At 42.3% G+C, this 24,379-nt stretch overlaps 1 protein-coding gene across 2 annotated transcripts in view; it reads right to left on the bottom strand.

Moving 5' to 3' along the window:
- Positions 1–7,412, bottom strand: part of EIF2AK3 (eukaryotic translation initiation factor 2 alpha kinase 3) — a 99,963-nt gene extending 92,551 nt beyond the window's left edge. For both annotated transcript variants that reach the window (XR_010317970.1, XM_064268821.1), the window contains exon 1: positions 7,090–7,412. Coding sequence is in view for 1 of the 2 variants with exons in the window: in XM_064268821.1 (XP_064124891.1) it covers positions 7,090–7,397 (308 nt within the window). In the remaining variant the exon portion in view is untranslated. The remainder of the gene's footprint in view (positions 1–7,089) is intronic.
- Between the last annotated feature and the right edge of the window lie 16,967 nt (positions 7,413–24,379).

Below are 24,379 nucleotides of genomic sequence, written 5' to 3' on the forward strand. Positions count from 1 at the left end.
TACAGTAAGTCCCCTCATTAAATGACCAGTTAGCTTACTTTAAAATACAGTAAGTCCCCAGGTTATGAACTTGTAACTTGCCCTTCAATGTTATATAAATTTGCCTTCACTTTGAAACAACTGAACCAACTTCTATTCTCAACAAATTCTTCATCACAATCACCTTCGCTTGCTGCACGTGCAGTTTTTAAATCACTGAAAAGGCTTTGAGCCCTTTCTTGCACTAAAGTAAGGTGAAATAAGAACAGTACGCACCGCTCCGGCTTATCTATAAAATCAACTTAAAGACACATTTAGGAACTGCATGTACAGACAATCTTATGGGTCTCTATTTTTATCTTTGCAGATCCATAGAGGTGCAGGTCACCTGGCTTGGGAGCCACTGCTCCGTACTCACTTTGTATAAATCTCTCCCTTTCTGCACCTTTGCGCATGTTATCCTTGTGGTCTAGACTTCGATCTCACAGTACTTTTACGTCACTTATTACCATTATAGTCAATTCTTTAACCCAAGTATTACCATAAAAGTTAATTCTTTAACCCAATTCTCACCCTGCCATTCTGAGCTTCTCAAGGACAAGACCAGTGCCCTGTTTATCTATCCTTAGCCTCTAACAGTGCCTAACCCCTAATAAAACGCAATGTTTACTGAATGAATAAACCTTGGCAGGCCACTTCATCAACATAAAACAAAACTGAACTTTTCCGAAACTTTTGAGCCAAAGTTTGAATTCAGATTTTCTAACTTTAATTCTATCATTCTGTTAACTGTAAGTTTGCATAACTGGCGACTACTATATTATGATAATATGCGGCTTTTTCTTTCCAGAAATCTCATCGGGATGTCATTTATCCTTTTACAGCTCTGACTACGCCCTCGATTTAGCAAAAATGACCTTATGCCACAATGAATATCCAATGTTAAAAAAACTGTTTGCTTTGACTTAAGTCACTAGGAATACCTGCCTATTTATTATTAAATTGATCAGATTTCAATAAGCATATGCTGAATTCCTTCATGAAATAGTTTTAAAGGGCTCTTTGCCTCTGTAGAAATTTCCCAAGTGAAAGAAGCACATAGAAAATCGTTATATTGATTGAATAGTTTCTACAGTAATGACTGCTTGTTTTTAAATGTTGTAGTTCCCTTCTTAGAAAATAATGCTGTTGGTGTAGTGGTTAAGTGCTACGGCTGCTAACCAAAAGGTCGGCAGTTCAAATCTGCCAGGCGCTCCTTGGAAACTCTGTGCGCCAGTTCTACTCTGTCCTATAGGGTCGTTATGAGTTGGAGTCGACTCAACAGCACACGGTTTGGTTTGGTTTGGTTCTTAGAAAGCAAAAACAAAACTCCAGAGTTAAAAATGATTTGTTTTTTGGTTTTTTAGTGTATCTAAGAATCTTCTACCCAAACATACACACTCACTAGAGGAAGCATATGTTTTCATTTAAAAAGAAATTAGTACTACTTGGACTTTATTTCCTAGTCCTCACCTACTAAGTAAATCTTCAAATCGAACTTCCTTTATTTAAACATATCACAAGACTAGCCATGCCCCAAATCAAAACAAATATAATGTCAAAACTTATCAACATAACTTTGATATGTCAGCTAGACCTTAAGGAAAGAAAAGCTAACTTTGCAATATTACAGGCAACATGTGAGTGACAGATGCCCTTTTCCTGCTAGATTAAAACATTTTTGGAAGCGCTTTCTGTTTTAGTCTATGAAACATTTTTAATCAAAATGGTTATTTACAAATAAAACACGGTAAAAAAAAATTTAATCTTCCCCTCCCCATTTACTAGTTCTGTAATTTACGAGTTCTATTCTCTGTATTTTAAAACATTTTGTCACAAAAATGTGCAAGCAGCTCCTCTGTTACAGAAAAGAAAAGGCAGATGGCGTTCCCGGTTAGTATTTAGGGACTGAGGAGCTAGGTGGAAGCTACGGTTCACAGCAACTGATGGAGGCAGGCGCCTGAGAGCACAGGGAGCTGAGCTGCAACAGAGAGCACAGACTCCCCAGCCTTTCTGAGATTACACCCAGAGCCCAGGCATCAATCAAGCTAAAAAGACAATTGCAGAGAAAGAGTATGGTCATGACGTGCCCAAAGTATCCTTACTTTGGCTTACGATTTGCTTCAAAAGTTATGTATAGATTGTTCTTTGAATGTGGTTCTTAGTCAACTTTCGAAGTCTGGAGTCAGAAGAGGGACTGGAGTTATCAGTTTGGACTAGATCACTGAGTTCTCTTCAACAGTGAATTTTGAAATCTGTTATTCAATGGCCCTATTAGGGTTTCTTTGTTTGTCTGTCTGCTTGTTTTTTAGCATGATTGTAAATCTGAAAATCTAAGGCAGATTTCTGTACCTGTTTCATATCAGATCAGTTTGTCAAAAGAGAGAGGAAGAGAAAGGAGAAAATACCTTACACTTGCAAAGTGATTTCATGTTTTATCTCATTTAATCCAAAAAAATCCATTTACAGATGCACAAATTGAGGAAGCGCCATAGATTAATGTCAAATTCACCAATACATTCGTTAGAAGGGAATGAGAGGTAGGGAGAAAAGAATATATACTTTGCAAATGAGTATGATACGATAAACCTGGTTCTTTATAACTTCTGAGGTTGTCAGAATGTCCTCAAATTGAAGCTGTCCACCCCACCACCAAGATCCCCAAGTTACACTTGCAAATTTGCTATCTGGGTTAGAATCACGGAACTGGCAACTCATGATTATGCCAGCGTGCGTCTAACACCTAGCAGTGAGCTCAGACGGAGTTCTTCCCAACTTTCTGCAGTGACTCTTCCATTTAAATTTCAACTAAATGTAATGTTCAATTAAACTGACAACAAGGTCGCTACAAGAGAAGCAAGTTTATTTGAGCTATTTTAAAGGAAAATTAGTTTACTCACTAATTCTCAGGCCTGAGATGCAGAGGAAGCATTTAGAATGAACCCAATTAAGAGCTGAAAATTCAGTCAAGGGAAAAAAAAGAACCAGCAAGTCTCATATTGCTTCTTGAGCCTCAAAAGACAACATGCAAAAATAAAGATCTTCATTCCCCACCTCCCTCTTAAACAGTTTTGCAAGGACCATAGTTCTTCGCAGCTGTTTGTAATAAACGCTTGGTTAATTCAAATCTGTTTCCCTAATCCTCCTTCTTGAAACAAACAGGATATTGGTCTATTATTATGGAACTGATAGTCTCCGTTTTTTTTTGTTTTTTGGTTTTTTTTTACTGTTCCTTTTTTTTTTTTTTCTTTAAGAGCACTTAGAAAAGCTTTATAAACTTTGCATATTTATCTCCTGCTGACTATCAATTTACTTACCCAAGGTTTCTCAAACTTTCCACACTATATCAAGTTCATACTACCAGACAGACCCCTAAAACCAGAGCCATCTCTTTCTTGCCAATTCTGTTTGCAGATCATTCACTCTCTGCTGGGCAAATTTTCTATTTTTGCTCTTCTTGTTTCCAAGAAAGAAGTGGCCCTCTTGCTTGCCTATTAGATCCTCTCCAACTACCTTCACCTGCTCGTCCCTTCCTTTAATTTTCAACCTGTCTATGCAGGCCCCCTCCTCTCAGACTACAAATAAGATCAGAGGTCCCAATCCTAAAAATTGCTTCCCACCAGATTTGGCAGTGAGGGAAGGGGAAGAGGGACAGAAAGAAAGGAGCCCTTAACCTCTCACAATCTGAGTACTATCTCTCTCGCTCATCACCACATCCCTCATTCTCCTTGGTCCTCAGCCTATACGTCCATCCCAGCCAGCTCTATCTATTTCCATCATCGGCTCATCTTTCCTCCCCGGCTTCTCACAGCTTCAATATTTGCCGTGACCTCTCTCTCTCTCCAATTCCTGTCCCTCCTGTCCACCTGCCTACCAAATGTCTCCATCTGCATGTCCCGTCAAAGTCACCATCTCAACACCAAAAACCTTTTAAACCTTTTCTTTCCTGCTCCCCTAAATCTATCAATTTTCTTACACATGCTCTCATCTTTGGCCACCCCACCAATCTCTGGACAGGGGTGCCAAGGGAGAAGGAATCAGTTCATTTGCCAGGAACCACATTTCTGCCTCAAGTATCTCTCCACTCTGTCTCCTTAGTTCTGTATCCACTATACTAAAATCTCTCATCTGAATTACTGTAACACTCCCATTTCAGTGTCTTTACCTCAAGTTTTCAGTACACACTGTTGCTAGAGAATATACCTAAAACAAAACTTTGATCGTGTCTGGAATTCAAGATACTCTATATGATAAGTCTCAAACATAATGTGCATGCCAACCACCTGGTGATCTTGTTAAAATGCACATTTTCACTTAGTGAGCCTGAGATGGTGCCTGACTCTGAATTTCTAACATGGCCCTAGACAATGAGGGTTATTCCTGAGGATACATATACAATATGGCCCCAGCCTATTTTTCTGCTCTCACCTTCTATTGCGCTCTGCCCAGCACATAAGTGTGTGTCTGTATCTCTCATACACAGAGACCACACATACACACACAGAGAGATGTACAGAGAGAAATCAGCCCCTAAACATAGTTTCTAGCATCTGTGCTTCTTGCTGTTTCCTTAGTCCACTGTCTGTCCATCACAATTCGACCAACTTTTCAAGAACAAATCATTCTGCCTTTTGGTTCAGCCTTTTCTTATGTTCTCACCTACATCATTGACACATCCCACCTTCTGAATACCACAAAAACCTTGGGACACCAATGGCACTTAATTTGCACTCTTTCTGTTCTCTTTTGGGATAATGCTATTACACCAAAAACCAAGACCAAGCCTGTTGCCACTGAGCTGATTCTGACTGGCAACCCCGTGTGTTCAGACTAGAACTGCTCCCTAGGCTTTTCTCGGATATAATCTTTACGAACAATGCAGATCGTTGGGCCTTTCTTGCATGGCACCACTGGGTGGGTTCAAACTGGCAATCTTTCAGTCAGTAGTCTAGTATAAACTGCTTGTGCCACCCAGGGACTCCAATGCCATTACAGATGCCCTCATTTTTCGCTCACTGTAGGAAACCCTGGTGGCACAGTGGTTAAGTGCTACGGCTGCTAACCAAAGGGTTGGCAGTTCAAATCCGCCAGGTGCTCCTTGGAAACTCTATGGGGCAGTTCTACTCTGTCCTATGGGGTCGCTATGAGTCGGAATCAACTTGACAGCAGTGGGTACAGGGTTAAACAATAAGCTCCTGGAAGGCAGGGGCTATCTGCCTAACCTCTGTATCCTCAGGGCATCTTGTGTTGCTGAAAGTGCCAATAAGTACTTTCGGAAGTGGCTTTGTATCCCAAGAAAAACAAATCACCTCACTCTACCACATGTAATTTACTTTGAGCAGATGCTTCAGAAGTTTCTTTAAGGCAAACAAAAAACACTCCTCCAGGAGTGTTTCTTAGGTTCCAGCAGAACCTAAGAAAACTTTGTTAAATATTTGCTGCTAAAAACAATCCAAAAGCCACTAAAATGTTCAAACGGTGCCTAATACTTACCCAATTTATAGTGGTCTCAGGTACACGGATCAAGCTTCTGACATAGTATTTTATTAAAAATTAAATCTAATTTGTTATATTCTAGTAATTAGTACATTATAAGTGCACCATACTTACTAAATGCAGATTTTAGCTCTCCCTGGTTTAAATTACCTAATGCTCCTTTCATGCTTCCATTTACTAAATGGGACATGACTTTCTCCCTGGGTGTATTAAGATAACTGTCCACAAAACACTTTACGATCAAAATGCCTTACATTTATGTCTAGACTTTGAAAAGTGCTTTAAATCATGCACCATGAAGTAACATTATTAAGGCTAAAGTGTCCTGAGCCGAGACTCCTTTTTACCTATTTATACAGTAAAAAAAAAAAAAAAAATTTAGTAAATATTTACTAAATATTTAGTAAACTTTCTAAATACCAAAGAACTGCCAATATTCAAGAACTTACCCATAGCTCTCGAACTTCAGTGAGAGTCTGAGGGTAAGTCTGGACTGCTTGCTAAAATGCAGATTCCAGGTTCCTACCCGCAGCAAGTCTGATTCGGCAAAACTGGGGTGGGGCCCCGAACACCAAACGTTTAACCAGCATCCCCGGTGATTCCGATGCAGGTGTTCCTCAGATCTCACTCGGGAGAACTACTGACCTCGGCCCTCCTCTGGGGGCACTACCGTTACAACAAAACCAAACCCGTCGCCGTCGGGTCGATTCTGACTCATAGCGACCCTATGGGACAGATTACAGGGTTGTGTGTACAAGGAAATCTCTCGAAAGCCCTTTCCCAAAACAGCGGTCAAAACAGCACCGATGTGAGGTGATTCGCTTAAGAAAACATCGGAGAAAAAGTTCCTTGTAGAACGAATCAAGCCCGAAAACAATGACAGAGAGAAAGTGGCGTTTCTTTCCCACCCCGCCAGCGAGGACCCGGCGCTCGACAGCGAAGCCCGGCCAGTCGCTGGCCCGGGGCTGGAAGAGGGTCGCGGCCCCGCATTGCCGGCTTCCACTGCCCACCGCCGGCTCCCACTGCCCACCTCCGGGTCCCCATGCCCACCTCCAGGTCCCACTGACCACCGCCGGCTCCCTATGCCCACCTCCGGCTCCCACTGCCCACCTCCGGCTCCCCATGCCCACCTCCGGCTCCCACTGCCCACCTCGGGGTCCCACCGCCCACCTCCGGGTCCCACCGCCCACCTCCGGGTCCCACCGCCCACCTCCGGGTCCCCATGCCCACCTCCGGGTTCCACTGCCCACTGCCGGCTCCCACTGCCCACCTCCGGGTCCCACTGCCCACCTCCGGGTCCCACTGCCCACCTCCGGGCCCCCATGCCCACCTCCGGGCCCCCATGCCCACCGCCGGCTCCCACCGCCCACCTCCGGGTCCCACCGCCCACCTCCGGGTCCCACCGCCCACCTCCGGGTCCCCATGCCCACCTCCGGGTCCCCATGCCCATAGCTGGCTCACGAGTCGTCCTCCGCCGGCCCCGGATTCCGGCGCTCCACGCCCCCTCCGCTCACATGCGTAAACAAGTACCTCCCGGGGGTCCGCGGCCCCGGCGCCCAGCCCGCGTCCCCTCACCTGCCCCGCGGCCGCAGCGCCGCCTCGTCTGCGGCTTCCGACTCCCGCGGCTCTTGCTCGCCCGCAGTGGCTGGCAGCGCCTCGGCGTCCTCCACGGTCACCTCAGACGCAGTCACAGCCCCCGCCGCCGGCACCCGGGCGGCAGACGTGGGAGCAGCTGCGGCCCCGAGGCCGAGCGCCGCATCCTCTGACAGCGCAGGGAGGTCGCGGACGTGCCCTGCGGCCACCGTCCCGGCCGTGAGGCGCAGCAGCAGCAGCAGCAGCAGCAGCGCCCGCGAGAGCAGCCCCGGGCAGGTGGCGCGCTCCATCAGCGGCCGGCCCCGCGCGCGGGCATGGATGCGCAGCCGCCGGCGCCCTCCTCTCCAGCGGCTCGGAGCCCCCTACCACGGCGAGGATGCGCTAGGAACCCCACCGCCGCCCTGACTGCCGGGACAGCCAGCCGAGTTCCCCGGGCCACGTCTTAGCCCTGCCTTCTGTACTGTCACCTGACTGACAGCTTCCCTCGGATATCGCCCATTGAGCGAACTGGCCGCGCGCCTGTCCTCCGATTGGCTGTGGCCACCGCCACTCCGGAGACCCTGTTGGGGAAGGTGGGCTTTCCCCGGTGGTTCGCAGCGCGCGGCCCAATCAAATCATACTTTCGTCGCCCGATGCCTCGCCCTCTTCCGGGCTCTGTAACCCAATGAGAAAGGCCCCTCCCCGCAGCGTTCTTACCGGACTGGCGAGCTCCGGAGCGCCGGCACACTTTCCCCGAAGCCGATTTGCCATCGCGATGGTTGGTCTCGCCCCCAAAGCGAGGCGCTGGAGAAGACTTGGAAGCTCATTGGTGGAAGCGGAGGCCCCACCGAGGCCTGAGATAAAATTTTCTTGATTGGCTGGAAGCTGCACTTAATACGTGGCGGATTCTGACTGTGAAGAGGGACGTCCCTAGTGAAAGGAAGAGTGGGAGGCAGGTCCCTGGTGGCCGGGAGCGGCCGACCTTCAAGGAGCTGTCGTTGTGGCTCTTCTAAAAGTCTGGTCAGTTTAGAAAAACAAGCGAAGCATGGAAAATAAGTGGCTGAACAAATGGCCTGGTCCATGGATGTGGAAGGGGTGACCCGTACGGGTTCAAGAGACGAGCCTACCAGTGGCCGCGAAGATGCTGAGAATTACAGCTTGTAGATGACAGTGACCTAGAGATACCAGTCTGCCCGACAAGCCTCCTTCATAAAAGGAGAAGGAACTGAGGCCTTGTGCACTCACGTAATTTCTGTAAGGTCCCGTAGCCAGTGATTTACAGAACCGTGACTTTAATTCGAGTCTTCGTGACTCCGGACTGGTGGATCGTGTACCTCACTATAGGGCTTACCAAAGCGGGTGATGAAAGGGCAAAAGGCCAAACTGGAGGAGATTTGATTGTTCACCTACGGAATTTGAACTTTTCGTGTAACAAATGAGGGCACTGAATATTTTTGAGCAGATAGTGGAACGGTATGAATTAAGATTGGGGAAGATGCTTCGCGTCATCAGTGTATTCAGAAAGAGTAGCAGGGAAGAAGCTTGAAAGGTGAGGAGACTTAACTGGGAGCGTTTGGCCCCCATCAAAGCACAGCTAAGAATGTTTTAAATGTTCTCTATTTACATACAAACATCTCCCGTCCCAAACTCACGCAGACAAACAAAAACCACTTTCCCCCTCAGCTTTCACATTTCCTTGCTCCTCTGTACTGTGAAAGCCTTCAGATTTTTATACAGAGAAGCCCTGGTGGGGCAGGTGGTTGAACTACTCTTCTCCCGTTGTCAAACTCTAGTCTGACTTTCTTTCCCTCAAGTCCACGAAAACTGGCCTTGCTGAGGCCACCATTTCTAAATTTAAATAATATTTCTCATTCTTCATCTTATCAGCTGTATTTCACCCAGTAACTCAGTCTTTATGAAAAAATTTTCACTGGTTTTCCTGATTCCACATAGGGCAGGTCATGGTATTTACTTTTTCAAAACCCTCTTATGGTGCCCCAATTCACACAGGATAAAAGCCAAAGTCCCTACAGTAGACTACCAGGTGCCACACAATCTGGCTTTCACTCTTTCACTGACCTCAACTACTACTGAGCAGTATGCCCACTCCATCCTACCCACGCTGACCTCCTTGCTGTTATAAAGCTAGCCAAGCAAGTCCCACCTAGGGGGTTTTCATTTGCTGTTTTTTCTGCCTAGGAAACTCTTCCCAGGATACCCACAAAGCTTGTTCCCTCACTTCCTTCAAGATTCTATTCAAATGTTAACTTCCCAGGGAAGCTTTTCTCACTATCCACCTAAAATTCACATATACCCTCCCCACCCCCTCGCTTCTTATGTTTACTTATCTCCTTAATTCATAGATATTATGATTTACGTATTTGTATATTGTCTGTCTCCCTCCACTAGTATATCACTTCTGTGAGGATTTTCACACTGATATATTCCAAGGAAGGACCCCTGGTGGGGCAGTGGGTAAGCACTTGACTGCTAAACAAATATCAGTGGTTTGAACCCACCAGCTTCTCCTTGGGAGAAAGATGTGGCAGTCTGCTTCTAGAGATATTACAGCCTTGGAAACCCTGTGGGGCAGTTCTGCTCTGTCCTATAGGGTCATTATGAGTTGGAATTGACGGCAACAGGTTTGGAATTTTCTGGTATATTGCAAGGGCCTAAAACAGGGTGTCAGCCCCTGGATTTGTTCTAACTGATGATATTGAGCTTTCCCATCATCTCTTTCCACAGATGTGGTCGATATGATTCCTGTATATTCCACCTGGCGAAGTTCATCTGTATAGTTGCCATTTACGTTGTAGAAAAAGGTATTTCCGATGAATAGGTCGTTGTGTGGCAAAATTGTATCGTGATATCTCCGGCGTCATTTCTATCACTCTGGCCACCAATGACCTATTGAATGGAAATACTTTTTTCAACTACATAAGCAGTGACTATACACACGGACCTCACCAGATGGAATACACAGGAATCAAAACAAGTACATCTGTGGAAAGAGACCATAGAGAATCTCAGTATCATCTGTCAGAACAAGGCCAGGGGCCGACTGCAGAACAGGCCATCAATTGCTCATATGTAAGTTCAACTGAAGCTGAAGAAAATTAAAACAAGCCCACCAGATCCAAAGTATGACCTTGAGTATATCCCACCTGAATTTAGAGACCATATCAAGAATAGATTTGACACATTGAACACTAATGACCGAAGACCAGACGAGCCGTGGGATAATATCAAGGGCATCATACATGAAGAAAGCAAAAAGTCATTAAAAAGACAGGAAAAAAAGAAAAGACCAGAATGTATATCAAAAGAGACTCTGAAATTTGCTCTTGAATGTAGAGTAGCTAAAGCAAATGGAAGAAATAATGAAGTAAAAGAGCTCAACAGAAGATTTCAAAGGGTGGCTTGAGAAGACAAAATAAAGTATTATAATGAAATGTGCAAAAATCTGGAGTTAGAAAAACAAAAGGGAAGAACATGCTTGGCATTTCTCAAACTGAAAGAACTGAAGAAAAATTCAAGCCCCAAGTTGCAATATTGAAGGATTCTATGGGCAAAATTTTAAATGACACAGGAAGCATCAAAAGAAGATGGAAGAATACACAGAGTCACTGTACCAAAAAGAATTGGTCAACGTTCAACCATTTCAGGAAGTGGCATATGACCAAGAACCGATGGTATTGAAGGAAAAGGTCCAAGCTGCACTGAAGGCACTGGTGAAAAACAGGGCTCCAGGAATCAATGAAATAAAAATTGAGATGTTTCAGCAAAAGGATGCAACACTGGAAGTGTTCACTCGTCTACGCCAAGAAATTTGGAAGACAGCTACCTGGCCAGCTGAGTGGAAGAGATCCATGTTTGTGCCCATTCCAAAGAAAGGTGATCCAACGGAATGTGGACATTTTTTAACGATATCATTAATATCACACATAAGTAAAAATTTGCTGAAGATAATTAAAAAAGGGCTGTGCCAGTATATTGATAGGGAACTGCCAGAAATTCAAGCCAGATTCAGAAGAGGAGGTGGAACGAGGGATATCATTGCTAATGTCAGATGGATCTTGGCTGAAAGCAGAGAATACCAGAAAGATGTTTACCTGTGTTTTATTGACTATGCAAAGGCATTTGACTTTCTGGATCATAACAAATTATGGGTAACATTGTGAAGAATGGGACTTCTAGAACACTTAATTGTGCTCACAAGGAACCTATACATAGATTAAGAGGTGGTCAGTCATTCAGATAGAACAAGGAGTTACTGCTCTTAATCTGAGCTAATAAATTAGGAGTCTCCTTGCCACCTGTCATAAATCGAATTGTGTCCTCCCAAAATATCTGTCGGCCTTTGGCTATGATTCCCAGTACTGTGTCATTGTCCACCATTTTGTCATCTGATATGATTTCCCTGTGTGTTGTAAATCCTGTCTTTATGATGTTGATGAGATGGGATTAGCGGCAGTTATGTAAACTCAGCCTACAAGTTTAATCTACAATTTAAGCCAATCTCTTTTGAGATATAAATGAGAGAAGCGAGCAGAGAATCATGGGAATCTCATACCACCAAGGAAGGAGCACCAGGAGCATAGCACATCCTTTGGACCTGGGGTTCCTGCACTGAGAAACACCTTGGCCAGTGGAAGATTGATGACAAGGACCTTCCTCCAGAGCCGACAAAAAAAAAGTCTTCCCCTGGAGCTGGTACCCTGATTTTGCACTTCTGGGCTACTAGACTGAGAGAATAAATTTCTGTTTATTAAGGCCATCCACTTGTAGTATTTCTGTTATTGCACCACTAGGTAACTAAGACACCACCTATAAATGGACCTGAAGTTTTGTTCATTCATTTTTTTCACTCAACATTCAGGGAGTACCACGAGCCACCTACAAGTAGTGAGAATAAAGATATGAACAAAACAGTCATGGTCCCTGCCCTTCTGAAGCTTAAAATCTAGTTATGGAGATAGATATTAATAATCACTCAAATAGTTACTGTCTTAGTTTCCTAGGGCTGCTGTAACAGAAATAGCACAAGTGCGTGGCTTTAAAGAACAGAAATTTATTTTCTCACAGTTTGGGACACGAGAAGACTGAATTTAGGGTGGCAGCTTTAGGGGAGTCTTTCTCTCTGTCAGCTATGAGGGAAGATCCTTGTCTCCCTGTATTCCTTGGTTCCTCTTAGGTCTTCACATGGCATCTATATTCCCCTTCCCCCACATACTGTCCCCCCCCCACCCCCACCCCACTTCTTGCTTCTGTGTCCAGTCTGTTCTTTGTTATAAACTCAGAAGGGATCAAGTTTAGGACACAACCTACACCGATATGACCTCATTATCATAGCAGGGAGAATTCTATTCCCAAACATCCATGGGTATAGTGATTAGGATTCCAAAACGTAAATCGGGGAGGGGACACAATTCAATCTATAACACTTATATTATTGAAACTAAGATAAGTGCTATGGTGAAACAGGCACAGGCAGAAAAGCAAAGCAATGCAAAATGCCAGTAACAAGAGACAAGCTCTATACTCAGGGTAGTCCAGTGAATCACTTAATATGGCCCTTCTAGCCATAGTCCTTATAACTCCCACAAAGCGACTCAGTAGGACTATGCGAATAAGGTATATGGGAACCCTAATGAAGGGATTGGTCAGGTTTTTTTGTTTTCGTTGTGCGTTGGGTGAAAGTCGATGGCTCAAGTTAGTTTCTCATACAAAAATTTATATACACATTGTTACTTGACCCTAGTTGCTATCTCTATAATGTGAAGCACACTCCCCCTTTCCACCCCAGATTTCGCGTGTCTGTTCAGCTGGGTCCTATCCCTTTCTACCTTTTCATCTCGCCTCCAGACAGAATGACCAATTTAGTCTCCATGTTTATTTGAACTCTTTTATCTATTTGAACTAAGAAGCACACTATTCATGAGTATCATTTTATGTCTTATTGTCCAGTCTAATCTTGGGAGAGTTACCTTCAGGAAAGGTTTTAGTTCTGGGTTAACAGAGAGTCTGGGTCCTTGTCTTCTGGGGTTCCTCTAGTCTCAGTCAGACCATTAAGTCTGATCTTTTTATGGGAATTTGAGTTCTGCACCACACTTTTCCCCTGCTCTGTCAAGGACTGTCTGTTGTGTTCTCTGTCAGGGTGGTCATTGGTGGTAGCCAGGCACGATCTTTAGTACTTCTGGTCTCAGGCTGACGGAGTCTCTGGTTTATGTGGCCCTTTTTGTCTCTTGGGCTAATACTTGCCTTCTGTCTTTGGTGTTCTTCATTTTCCTTTATTCCAGGTAGGCTGGGACCAATTGATGCATTGTAGATGGCCGGTCGCAAGCTTTTAAGACCCCAGACACCACACACCAAAGTAAGATGCAGAACATTTTAATAAACTTTGTTATGCCGATTGAGCCCCTGAAACCATGGTTCCCAGACCCCCGAAACCATGGTTCCCAGACCCCCGCCCCTGTTACTCCGTCCCTCAAAGTGTTTGGTTGTAGTCCAGTTGTGCAGACTTCCCCTGTATTGTGTGTTGTCCTTCCCTTCACCTAAGGTAATTCTTGTCTACTCTCTAGTTAGTGAATTCCCCTGTCCCTCCTTCCCCACCCACGTAACCATCAAAGAATGTTCTCTTCTGTGTTTAAACCCTTTCTTGAGTTCTTATAATAGTGGTCTCATACAATATTTGTCCTTTAGCAACTGATTAATTTCACCCAGCATAATACCTACCGGCTTCATTCATGGCATGAGATGTTTCAAGGAGTCATCGTTTTTCTTTATCGTTGCATAGTATTCCATTGTGTGAATATCCCATAATTTGTTTATCCATTCATCTGTTGATGGGCACCAAGGTTGTTTCCATCTTTTTGCTATTGTGAATAGTGCTGCAAGGAACATGGGTGTACATATATCTATTTGTGCGATGGCTCTTATTTCTCTAGGATATATTACAAGGAGTTGGATTGCTGGATCATATGGTACTTCTGTTTCTAATTTTTAAAGGAAGTGCCAAATCAAATTCCAAAGTGGTTGTACCATTTTACATTCCCACCAGAAGTGTATAAGTGCTCCAGTCTCTCCACAACCTCACCAACATTTATTATTTTGTGGTTTTTGGATTAATGCCAGCCTTGTTGGAGTGAGATGGAATCTCATTCTCTAATGGCTTTTTTTTTTAATGGCTAACCAGAGAAGGTGGATTCTTTGAGGTTTTCTGTGTATAAGGTCATATCATCTGCAAATAGGGATACTTTTACTTCTTCCTTACCAATTTATTTCTTTATCTAGCCTAACTGCTCTGGCTAGGACCTCTAGCACAGTGTTGAATAAGAGTGGTGGTAAGGGGCATCCTTCTCTGTTTCCTGCATTTCTCTAATTGCTAATGATTGTGAGCATCTCTTCATATATCTGTTAGCTACCTGAATGTCTTCTTTAGTGAAGTGTCTGTTCATATCTTTTGCCCATTTTTTAATTGGGTTATTTGTCTTTTTGTAGTTGAGTTTTTGCAGTATCATGTAGATTTTAGAGATCAGGCGCTGATTGGAAATGTCATAGCTAAAAACTTTTTCCTAGTCTGTAGGTAATCTTTTTACTCTTTTGGTGAAGTCTTTGGATGAACATAACTGTTTGAGTTTTAGGAGCTCCCAGCTATCTAGTTTTTCTTCTGCATTGTTAGTAATGTTTTGTATACTGTTTATGCCATATATTAGGGTTCCTAGCATTGTCCCTATTTTTTCTTCCATGATCTCTATCATTTTAGATTTTATATTTAGATCTTTGATCCATTTTGAGTTTGTTTTTGCACATGGTGTGAGATATGGGTCTTGTTTCATTTTTTTGCAGATGGATATTCAGTTATACCAGCACCATTTGTTAAAGAGACCATCTTTTCCCCATTTAACAGTAGGGCCTTTCTCAAGTATCAGCTGCTCATAGGTGGACAAATTTACATCTGGATTCTCAATTCTGTTCCACTGGTCTATGTATCTGTTGTACCAGTACCAGGCTGTTTTGTCTACCATGGTGGTATAATAGGTTCTAAAATCAGGTAAGTGTGAGGCCTCCCGCTTTGTTCTTCTTCTTCAGTAATGCTTTACTTATCTGGGGCCTCTTCCCTTTCCATATGAAGTTGACGATTTGTTATGCCATCTCATTAAAAAATGTCGTTGGAATTTAGAATCGGGATTCCATTGTATCTCTAGATGGCTTTGGGTAAAATTGACATTTTCAGTGTTGAGTCTTCCTATCCATGAGCAAGGTATCTTTTTCCACTTCTGTAGGTCTCTTTTGGTTTCTTGCAGTGGTATCTTGCAGTTTTCTTTGCATAGGTCTTTTATGTCTCTGGTTAGATTTATTCCTAATTATTTTATCTTCTTCGGGGCTATTGTATATGGTATTGATTTGGTGATTTCCTTTTCCAAGTTCTCTTTGTTCGTGTAGAGGAATCCAACTGATTTTTGTATGTTTATCTCGTATCCTGATACTTTGCAAAACTATTAGTTCCAGTAGTTTTTAAAAAAAATTAAACAGTTTATTTTATGATAATTGTAGATTCATATGCAGTTGTAAGAAATAATACAGAGAGATCCTGTGTACCCTTTAATCAGTTTTCCTCAATAATAACCTTTTACAAAACTATAGCACAATATCACAACAAGAATATCGACATTGATACAGTCAGGATACAAAATATTTCCATCACCACAAAATCCCCGTATTGTCCTTTTATAGCCACACCCACTTCCCCCCCACTCTCACCTCCTCCTTAACCCCTGGCAACTACTAATTAATTTGGTATTTCTAAAATTGTGTCATTTAAATAATGTTATATAAATATATCCATACAGTATGTAACCTTTGGGATTAGCTTTTTTTTTTTTTTTTCAGTCAGCATGATTGTCTGGAGATTCACCCAGGCTGTTTCCAGTAGTTTTCTTGTGCATCCTTTGGGGTCTTCTCTGTATAAGATCACATCATCTGCAAATAGGGATATTTTACTTCTTCCTTACCAATATGAATGGCCTTTATTTCTTTATCTAGCCTAATTGCTCTGGCTAGGACCTCTAGCACAATGTTGAGTAAGAGTGGTGGTAAGGGGCATCCTTCTCTGGTTCCTGATCTCAAGGGGAATGCTTTCAGACTCTCTCCATTTAGGGTGATGTTGGCTGTTGGCTTTGTATAAATGTCCCTTAGTATGTTGAGGAATTTCCTTTCTATTCTTATTTTGCTGAGTTTTTATCATGAATGTGTGTTGAACTTTGTCAAATGTCTTTTCTGCATCAATTGATAAAATCATGTGGTTCTTTTGTTTTATTTATATGATAGATTACATTGATTGTTTTTCTAATGTTGAACTATCCCTGCATACCTGGTATGAATTCCACTTGGTCATGGTGAATTTTTTTTTTTATATATATATATTGTTGAATTCTATTGGCTAGAATTTTGTGGGGGATTTTTGCATCCATGTTCCTGAGGAATATTGGTCTGTAATTTTCTTTTTTTTGTGGTGTCTTTAACTAGTTTTGGTATCAGGGTTATGCTGGCTTCATAAAATGAGTTTGGGAGTATTCCATCCTTTTCTATGCCCTGAAATGCCTTCATTAGTAGAGGTGTTAACTCTTCCCTGAAAGTTTGGTAGAATTCTCCAGTGAAACCATCAGGGCCAGGGTTTTTTTTGCTGGGAGTTTTTTAATGACCTTTTCAATCTCTTCTTTTGTTATAGGTTTATTTAGTTGTTCTACCTCCGTTTATGTTAGTTTAGGTAGGTAATGTGTTTCTAGAAATTTGTCCATTTCCTCTAGATTTTCAAATTTGTTGGAGTATAGTTTTTTATAGTATTCTGTTATGATTATTTAATTTCAGTTGGATCTGTTATGGTATCACCCTTCTCATTTCTTATTCAGGTTATTTGCTTTCTCTCCTGTTTTTCTTTTGTTAATTTGACCAATGGTTTACTGATTTTGTTGATCTTTTCAAAGAACCAGCTTTTAATCTTGTTAACTCTTTCAATTGTTTTTCTATTCTCTATTTCATTTAATTCTCCTCTAATTTTTATTATTTCCTTTCTCCTGGTGCCCAAGGGCTTCTTTTGCTGCTCTCTTTCTACTTGTTCGAGTTGTAGGGTTAATGTTTTGATTCTGGCCCTTTTTTCTTTTTGTATGTATACGCTTACTGCTATAAATTGACCTCTGAGCACTGCTTTTGCTGTGTCCCAAAGGTTCTGGTGGGATGTGTTTTCATTCTCATTTGATTCTGTGAATTTCTTTATTCCATCCTTAATTTCTTCTACTACCCAGTAGCCTTTGAGCAAGGTATTGTTCAGTTTCCATGTATTTGATTTTTCTTTTCTTGGCTTTTTCTGTTATTGATTTCTACTTTTATGGTCAGAAAAGATGTTTTGTAATATTTTGATGTTTTAGATCCTGTTAAGGCTTGCTTTGTGGCCTAATATGTGGTCTATACTGGAGACTATTTCATGTTCATCGGAAAAGAAAGTATGTTTGGCTGCTTTTCGGTGGAGTGTTCTATATATGTCTATGAGATCAAGTTGGTTGATTGTGGTATTTAACTCTTCTGTGTCTTTATTGAGCTTTTTTCTTGATGTTCTGTCTTTCATTGAAAGTGGTATGTTGAAGTCTTCTACTATTATTGTGGAGCTGCCTGTTTCTCTTTTCAATGCCTTTAGAGTTTGTTTTATGTATTATGGAGCCCTGTCATTGGATGCATAAATATTTATTATGGTTATGTCCTCCTTGTGTAAAAACCCAAAAAACCCAGTGCCATACTGACCCTTTGGTCATTATATACTGTCCTTCCTTATCCTTTGTTACAGATTTTACTTTAAATTCTATTCTGTCAGAGAGTAATATTGCCACTCCTGCTCTTTTTTGATTGTTGTTTGCTTGATATATTTTTTCCATCCTTTGAGTTTTAGTTTGTTTGTGTCTTTAAGTCTAAGGTGTGTCTCTCGTAGGCAGCACACAGATGAATTGTGGTTTTTTTTTTTTATCCATTCTGCCACTCTGTCTCTTTATTGGTGCATTTAGTCCCTTTACATTCAGCGTAATTATTGATATATATGAGTTTAGTGCTGTCACTTTGATGTCTTTTTTTGTGTGTGTGTTGGTGACAGTTTCTTTGTTCTACTTAATTTTCTGTGCTGAGTCGTTGTTCTTTATGTATTTTCTTTTCATCGTTGTTGATTTTGTATTTACTGAGTGTTTATGCTTTTCTTGTTTTTTATTTTGATGGGTAGGATTGTTAGTTTCTTTTGTGGTTACCTTAATATTTACCTCTATTTTCTAAGTTTAAACCAATTGTTTATTTCTTTATATCACCTTGACTTCCTCTCCATATGGAAGACCTATGACTGCATTTTTAGTCCCACTTTTTTGTTTTAATGTTGTCATCTTTTACATATTGACGTCTCTGTTTCCCTATTTCAGTGTTCTGGCTTTGATTTATTTTTGTGACTTCCCTATCTGGGTTGATATCTGGTTGCTCTGTCCTGTGTTCTAGTCTTGGGTTGTTATCTGATGTTATTGATTTTCTAACTGGAGGACTCCCTTTAGTATTTCTTGTAATTTTGGCTTGATTTTTGCAAATTTCCTTAACTTCTGTTTATCTGGAAATGCCCTAGGTTTACCATCATATTTGAGAGAGTTTTCTGGATATATAACTCTTGGCTGGCAATTTTTTTCCTTCAAGGCTTTATATATGTCATCCCATTGCCTTCTTGCCTGCATGGTTTCTGCTGAGTAGTCTGAGCTTAGGCTTATTGACTCTCCTTTGTAGATGACTTTTCTTTTATCCCTAGCCACTCTTAAAATTCTCTTTTTATCTTTGGTTTTGGCAAGTTTGATTATAATACGTCTTGGTGACTTTCTTTTGGGATCTATCCTGTGTGGGATTTGATAAGCTTATTGGATAGATATCTTCTCATCTTTCACAATATCAGGGAAGTTTTATGCCAACAAATCTTCAACAATTCTCTCTGTATTTTCTGTTATTACCCCCTGTTCTGGTACTCCAATCACTTTTAGGTTATTCCTCTTGATAGAGTCCCACATAATTCTTAGGGTTCCTTCCTTGTTTAAAATTCTTTTATCTGATTTTTCATCAAATAATTTGGTGTCAAGTACTTCTATGTTCAATTTCACCAATTTTGACTTCCATTGCCTCAATTCTGCTCTTATCACTTTCTAAGGAGTTGTCTAATCCTGAAATTTTATTGTTAATCTTTTGGATTTCTGTTTGCTGTCTCTCTTTGTTTTCTTGCAACCTGCTAAATTTGTCATTATACTCTTGAATAACCTTCTTACATTCCTCCCTTGCTTTGTCTGTGTGTTCCTTTGCTTAGTCTGCATTTTGCATGATCTTCTTCCTAATCTCTTGAAAAGCCGTGTGTATTAATCTTTTGAATTCTACCTCCAGTAATTCCAAGGAGTTCTCTTCCTCTGTGAGGTTTCTTGAGTCGTTGTTGTGGTCACTTGCTGAAGCCATCATGGTCTGCCTCTTAATGTGATTTGATATTGGCTGTTGTTTCCGAGCCATCAGTAAGTTATTTATTTATTTTATGTTTGCTTACTGCGTCCAAACTTCTTGTTTTGTCTTGTTTTGATATGCCCAGATAGACTGGTTGTGTAAGTTAGTTTGACTTTTGGCATCTTTCAAGTTCTTACCTCCTGTCACCAGGTGGTTAGAGCTATTACTAGGTATGTGAGCCCAGGAGTCCATTTATTTTTCTCATGTGGATTCAGCTCAGGAGTCCAGGTCCTTAGTCACCAAGTGTGTGGTGCAGGCTCTCACCTACAGTTCTAGACAGGAAGAGGTGATTGGAGTAGGCACAGGTATCTGGCTGCAGTAGGGGATCATGTGCTGAACAAGGCTGGGTGCTTACGGCTGCCCCTGAGTGCTTGGGTAGAAAGTGTGTCCCTGTTCCCTATAGCTTGTAAGTGGGTAGATTTTGCAGCCAGACTTTGGGCACCCAATGCTGTTGACTGTAGAGACTGGGAGGCAACACTTCTTCTTGGACAACTGTTGTGGGTGGCTAGATGGAGTAGGTGAAACCACCAGTCCTCAGGCCCCTGATGTCCCTGCTTAATGGGCAGGGTAGTGTCAAACATCATGAATCTGCCACTCCCCCTTATAGCTGTTGCAGATGAAAATCGACTTTAGGTATACACCCTGTTGTACTGGGCTAATGAGCGCCTATACTGTCTAGGCATAGGTGAAAGGCGTTCAAAGTCTGTGAATCCCTTATGCCTGTGCCTAGGCAAAGGGGCTGTGCCCACCCTGAGTTCCTGGCTTAGGGGAACTGGTAGATTATTTTTTTCTGTTTGTTAATTTGTTCCCTTTCCACAGCTGGGAGAATGGCTTTGGGCATATGATGGATCCTACTTCTGGCCCAGGGGGCACAGCAATCACCGAAGCCAGACCGGGACTCAGAGCAGAGCAGGTACAGGGCAGGTAAATGGGAGAGGTACTTCCCAAAGGGAGGAAGGGTTATTTTGATCCGTGTGGTAGTTTAGATGCTTGTACTTATCTTTCTTTGATTAAGCACCGCTTCTCCCTGGTTCCAGAGGCTTGAGTAGATTCTCTTTGATGTTCAGGGCTCCTAGATTATCACATATAATCAATTCACTTGTTTTTTCAGGTCTTTATTGTAAGAGAGACCACAGACAGGAGGCATCTGACTACTCTGCTATCTTGCCCCCGCCTCGGAATTGGTCAGTTTTACCATCCCACTACGCTAAAAACAAGCCATCCCAAGGGTGGGAGGGGAGGATCTCACCACCTCAAGAAAGGAGAACCAAGAGTGGAGCATGTCCTTCAGACTTGGGATCCCTGTGCTGAGAACCTGGAACAAGGAGACAGAGAGAGAGCTTGTAACACTGAAGAAGCAGCAGCAGAGAAATGGTGACAGTAGAGGCAGGAGATCAGCTAGAGACTGACAGAGACAGCGCAATGGGCTTCCCAGTTTCCGGAGGGAGAATGCTGGGTGCCTTCAGGCAGGAGGTTTGTTGGCATAGTAGGGTTCCTCTGGGCACTTGGTGGAGCTAGGTTTGTGGATCCATTGAGCTAAGCACCTTTGGGCTGAGGCTTACTGGTGGAGTGGAGTGCCTGTGGGGACTCATCAGCAGAGGTTAAAAAAAAAAGCTTTGTAAAACTTACTCAAGCAGGACAGTTGCCAAGTCAGGGGCTGAAGGGCCAAGGACCAGGAAGAGACCTGCCTGCCGGCATGGCTGACAAGAGACTGTCCTAATGGAAGAACTGTATCCTAAGCATTCTGGAACCTAAATTGTAACCTGTTACTTCCCTAATAAATCCCATAATCTGAGTCTGTGAGTTCTGTGTGGCCACTGCAATGAATTATCAGATGCAGCAGAGAAGTAGAGAATGCCGTGGGAGGGACGTTTCTTGTTAGAATTAGTAAAAAGAACTGGCAAGAAGAGGCATGTCTGACCTCCTTCCGCCTCATACGAATCAGCCTTAGGCTGTTGATTTTGATTCTCCTTCCTCCTGTGCTGCTAACCAAAGGGTCGGCAGTTCAAATCCACCAGGCGCTCCTTGGAAACTCTATGGGACAGTTTTACTCTGTCCTATATGGTCGCTATGAGTTGGAATCGACTCGAGGGCACTGGGTTTGGTTTTTTTGTTGGTCCTCCTTGTGGAGTAAGAGGAGATCAGATGCTGCCCCAAACCATTTTTACACTCAGGGAAAAAAAATGCTAATGCTTCCATTATGGAAAATGAAGAAAGTCCTGAGTCAAGATCAGCTAACTGGGAAAATAACTTGAAGGAGGGAAAAGAGAGTCTGCCAGGTTTAGAACAGCTTGGAAAGTCATAATGACTGTATGGAAGTTCTGAAGTCTGAGGCTGAGTGCTTCAGGAAGATGTAAGGACGTTGGGATCAGGCATGATAGCTGGCCAGAGACTCTGAACCAAGAAAATAAGCTGGCACTTAGGTACCCTGAGCCAGGGCTTCCCAGAGCAATTAGGATTCCAAAGTGAGCATGGTCCAGAAGGTCAGCAAAACAGGTCAGAGATTTAGAAATGTTCGGCTCAGTTCATTAACAGAGAAAGTCTGTATCTGTTGGGATTGTACTTTATTGTAAATAACAAAAACCCTGCCATATGATTTAGTAAATAATATTGGAACCATTATTCCCCGTTCTTGAGCATAGAAAATGTGACCCAGCTGGAGCTGGGCTCACAAGGGCTCACAAAAACTCACAAGGATACATCAACTGGGTTTGGAGGTATAAAGACAATAGCTAAGATAATCTTAGAAAATATCTTTTTTTTTTTCGGTAAGCCAATCAAACAGAATACAAAAGACTTTCCACTCATCTTTTTCTGTTAGCATTTAGTGAATAGAAAATTTGTTGGACCAATGAAGACCCTCCTGACTGTCAGTTAGTGAAACCTGTACCAATGATTGTTAAGAAAGGCAATTCAAAATGTAAGATCACGGTTTCTACCTATCTGTGAAAAGGTGAAGCTTCCAGTGGTTTTGCTCATTTGTCATGTTAATGTATACTGATGATTCTGTAAAGTTCCTCGGACTCGGACAGGCGGGGCTGTGGCAGCATGCTTGCCCATTTTCCCAACCTTGCTTATTCGGTAATATTCTTTGGACCTGGGCAGACATGGCTGTGGCAGCATGCTTGCCTGTTTTCCCATTCTTGCCTGTTTTCCCATTCTTGCCTGTTCTGTAATATTCTTTGGACCTGGGCAGACATGGCTGTGGCAGCATACTTATCCGTTTTCCTACTTCTGTCTATTCTGTAATATCCTTTGGACTTGGACCAGACATGGCTCTAGCAGTGTGCTTTCCGTTCTCCCACTTTTGTTTGTTCCGTAATATCTCCTTGGACTCGGGCAGACATGACTCTGGCAGCATGCTTGTCCGCTTCCCACTTTTGCCTTTTTGAATATATGCTGAATAAAACTTTCTTTTTACTTTACTAAACTTTGTGATTTTTTTACGCAACAATACATATAGTGGCTGAAACAAGTAAGGAGTTTATTTTTCTTGTTGACACACAGCTCCACAATGATGCCTTATTTAGACTTATGCTCCTTCTATTTTTTCATCCTTAATGCTTATGCCTGTCATTTCATGGTCTCAGGATGGCAACTCCAGTGTCATTTCTTTGTTACAGGCTTTCCTGGAAGCACTACTGTCTTAGCTACCTAGTGCTGCTGTAACAGAAATACCACAAGTGGATGGCTTTAACAAACAGAAATTTGTTTTCCCACAGTTTAAGAGGCTAGAAGCCTGAATTCAGGGCACTGCTCTAAGGGAAGCATTTCTGTCTTTGTCGGCTCTGGGGAAAGGTCCTTGACTCTCAGCTGCTGTTTCCTGGTTCCTTGGAGATATCCATGTGGCTTGGCATGTGTCTTTCCATCTGTTTGCTTAATCGGTTTCTTTTATATTTTGTAAGAGATTGACTCAAGACACACCCTACACTAATCCTGCATAGTTAACATTAACAAAACAAAGACAACCCATTCCCGAATGGAATCACAACCACAGGCATAGAGGTTAGGATTCACAACACATATTTCTAGGGGACACAATTCAATCCATAACAACCACTGAGGGTGGTTATTTAACCATGCTGCAAGGGAAGCATATTGCCACTCCAAACAAAATTAGAGTTCTGCTAGTGAGGATGAAGGAGAATTTTAAATCAGCTTTATTGAAATATAATGTATGCACAATAAAATGTACCTATTGAAAGTATATCCTTGGGTGAGTTCTGACAGATATATACACCACAATCATAATAGAGACACTCCCAACATCTTCAAGAGTTTCCCCCTTTGCAGCCAATCTCTCTGTGAATCTCAAGCCCCCAGGGAATCAAGGGTCTGTTTCCTATCAAAACAGATTAATTTGCATTTTCTAGAATTTTTAGTAAGTGTAACTGTGTAGTATATACTCTTTTGTGTCTGGCCTCTTTCACTCAGTGCAATGTTTTCAAATTCATTCATGTTGTTGCACGTATCAGTCTTTTGTTTCTTTTTGCTACCAAGTAATATCCCATTTGTGGACACGCCACATTTGTTTATCCATTCACTTGTTGGTGTACATATGAAGTATTTCTAGTTTTTGGCTATTATAAATAAAGCTGGTATGAACATCTTAGTGTACACATAGGCTTTTATTTTTCTTAAGTGGATACTTAGCAGTGGAAAACCTAGGGTCATGTAGTAGGTGAATGTTTTAAAAAATCTGCCAGTTTTCCAAAGTGGTTGTACCATTTTACATGCCCAC

Source organism: Loxodonta africana, chromosome 15 (assembly GCF_030014295.1).
Source record: "Loxodonta africana isolate mLoxAfr1 chromosome 15, mLoxAfr1.hap2, whole genome shotgun sequence".
NCBI lineage: Eukaryota > Metazoa > Chordata > Mammalia > Proboscidea > Elephantidae > Loxodonta > Loxodonta africana.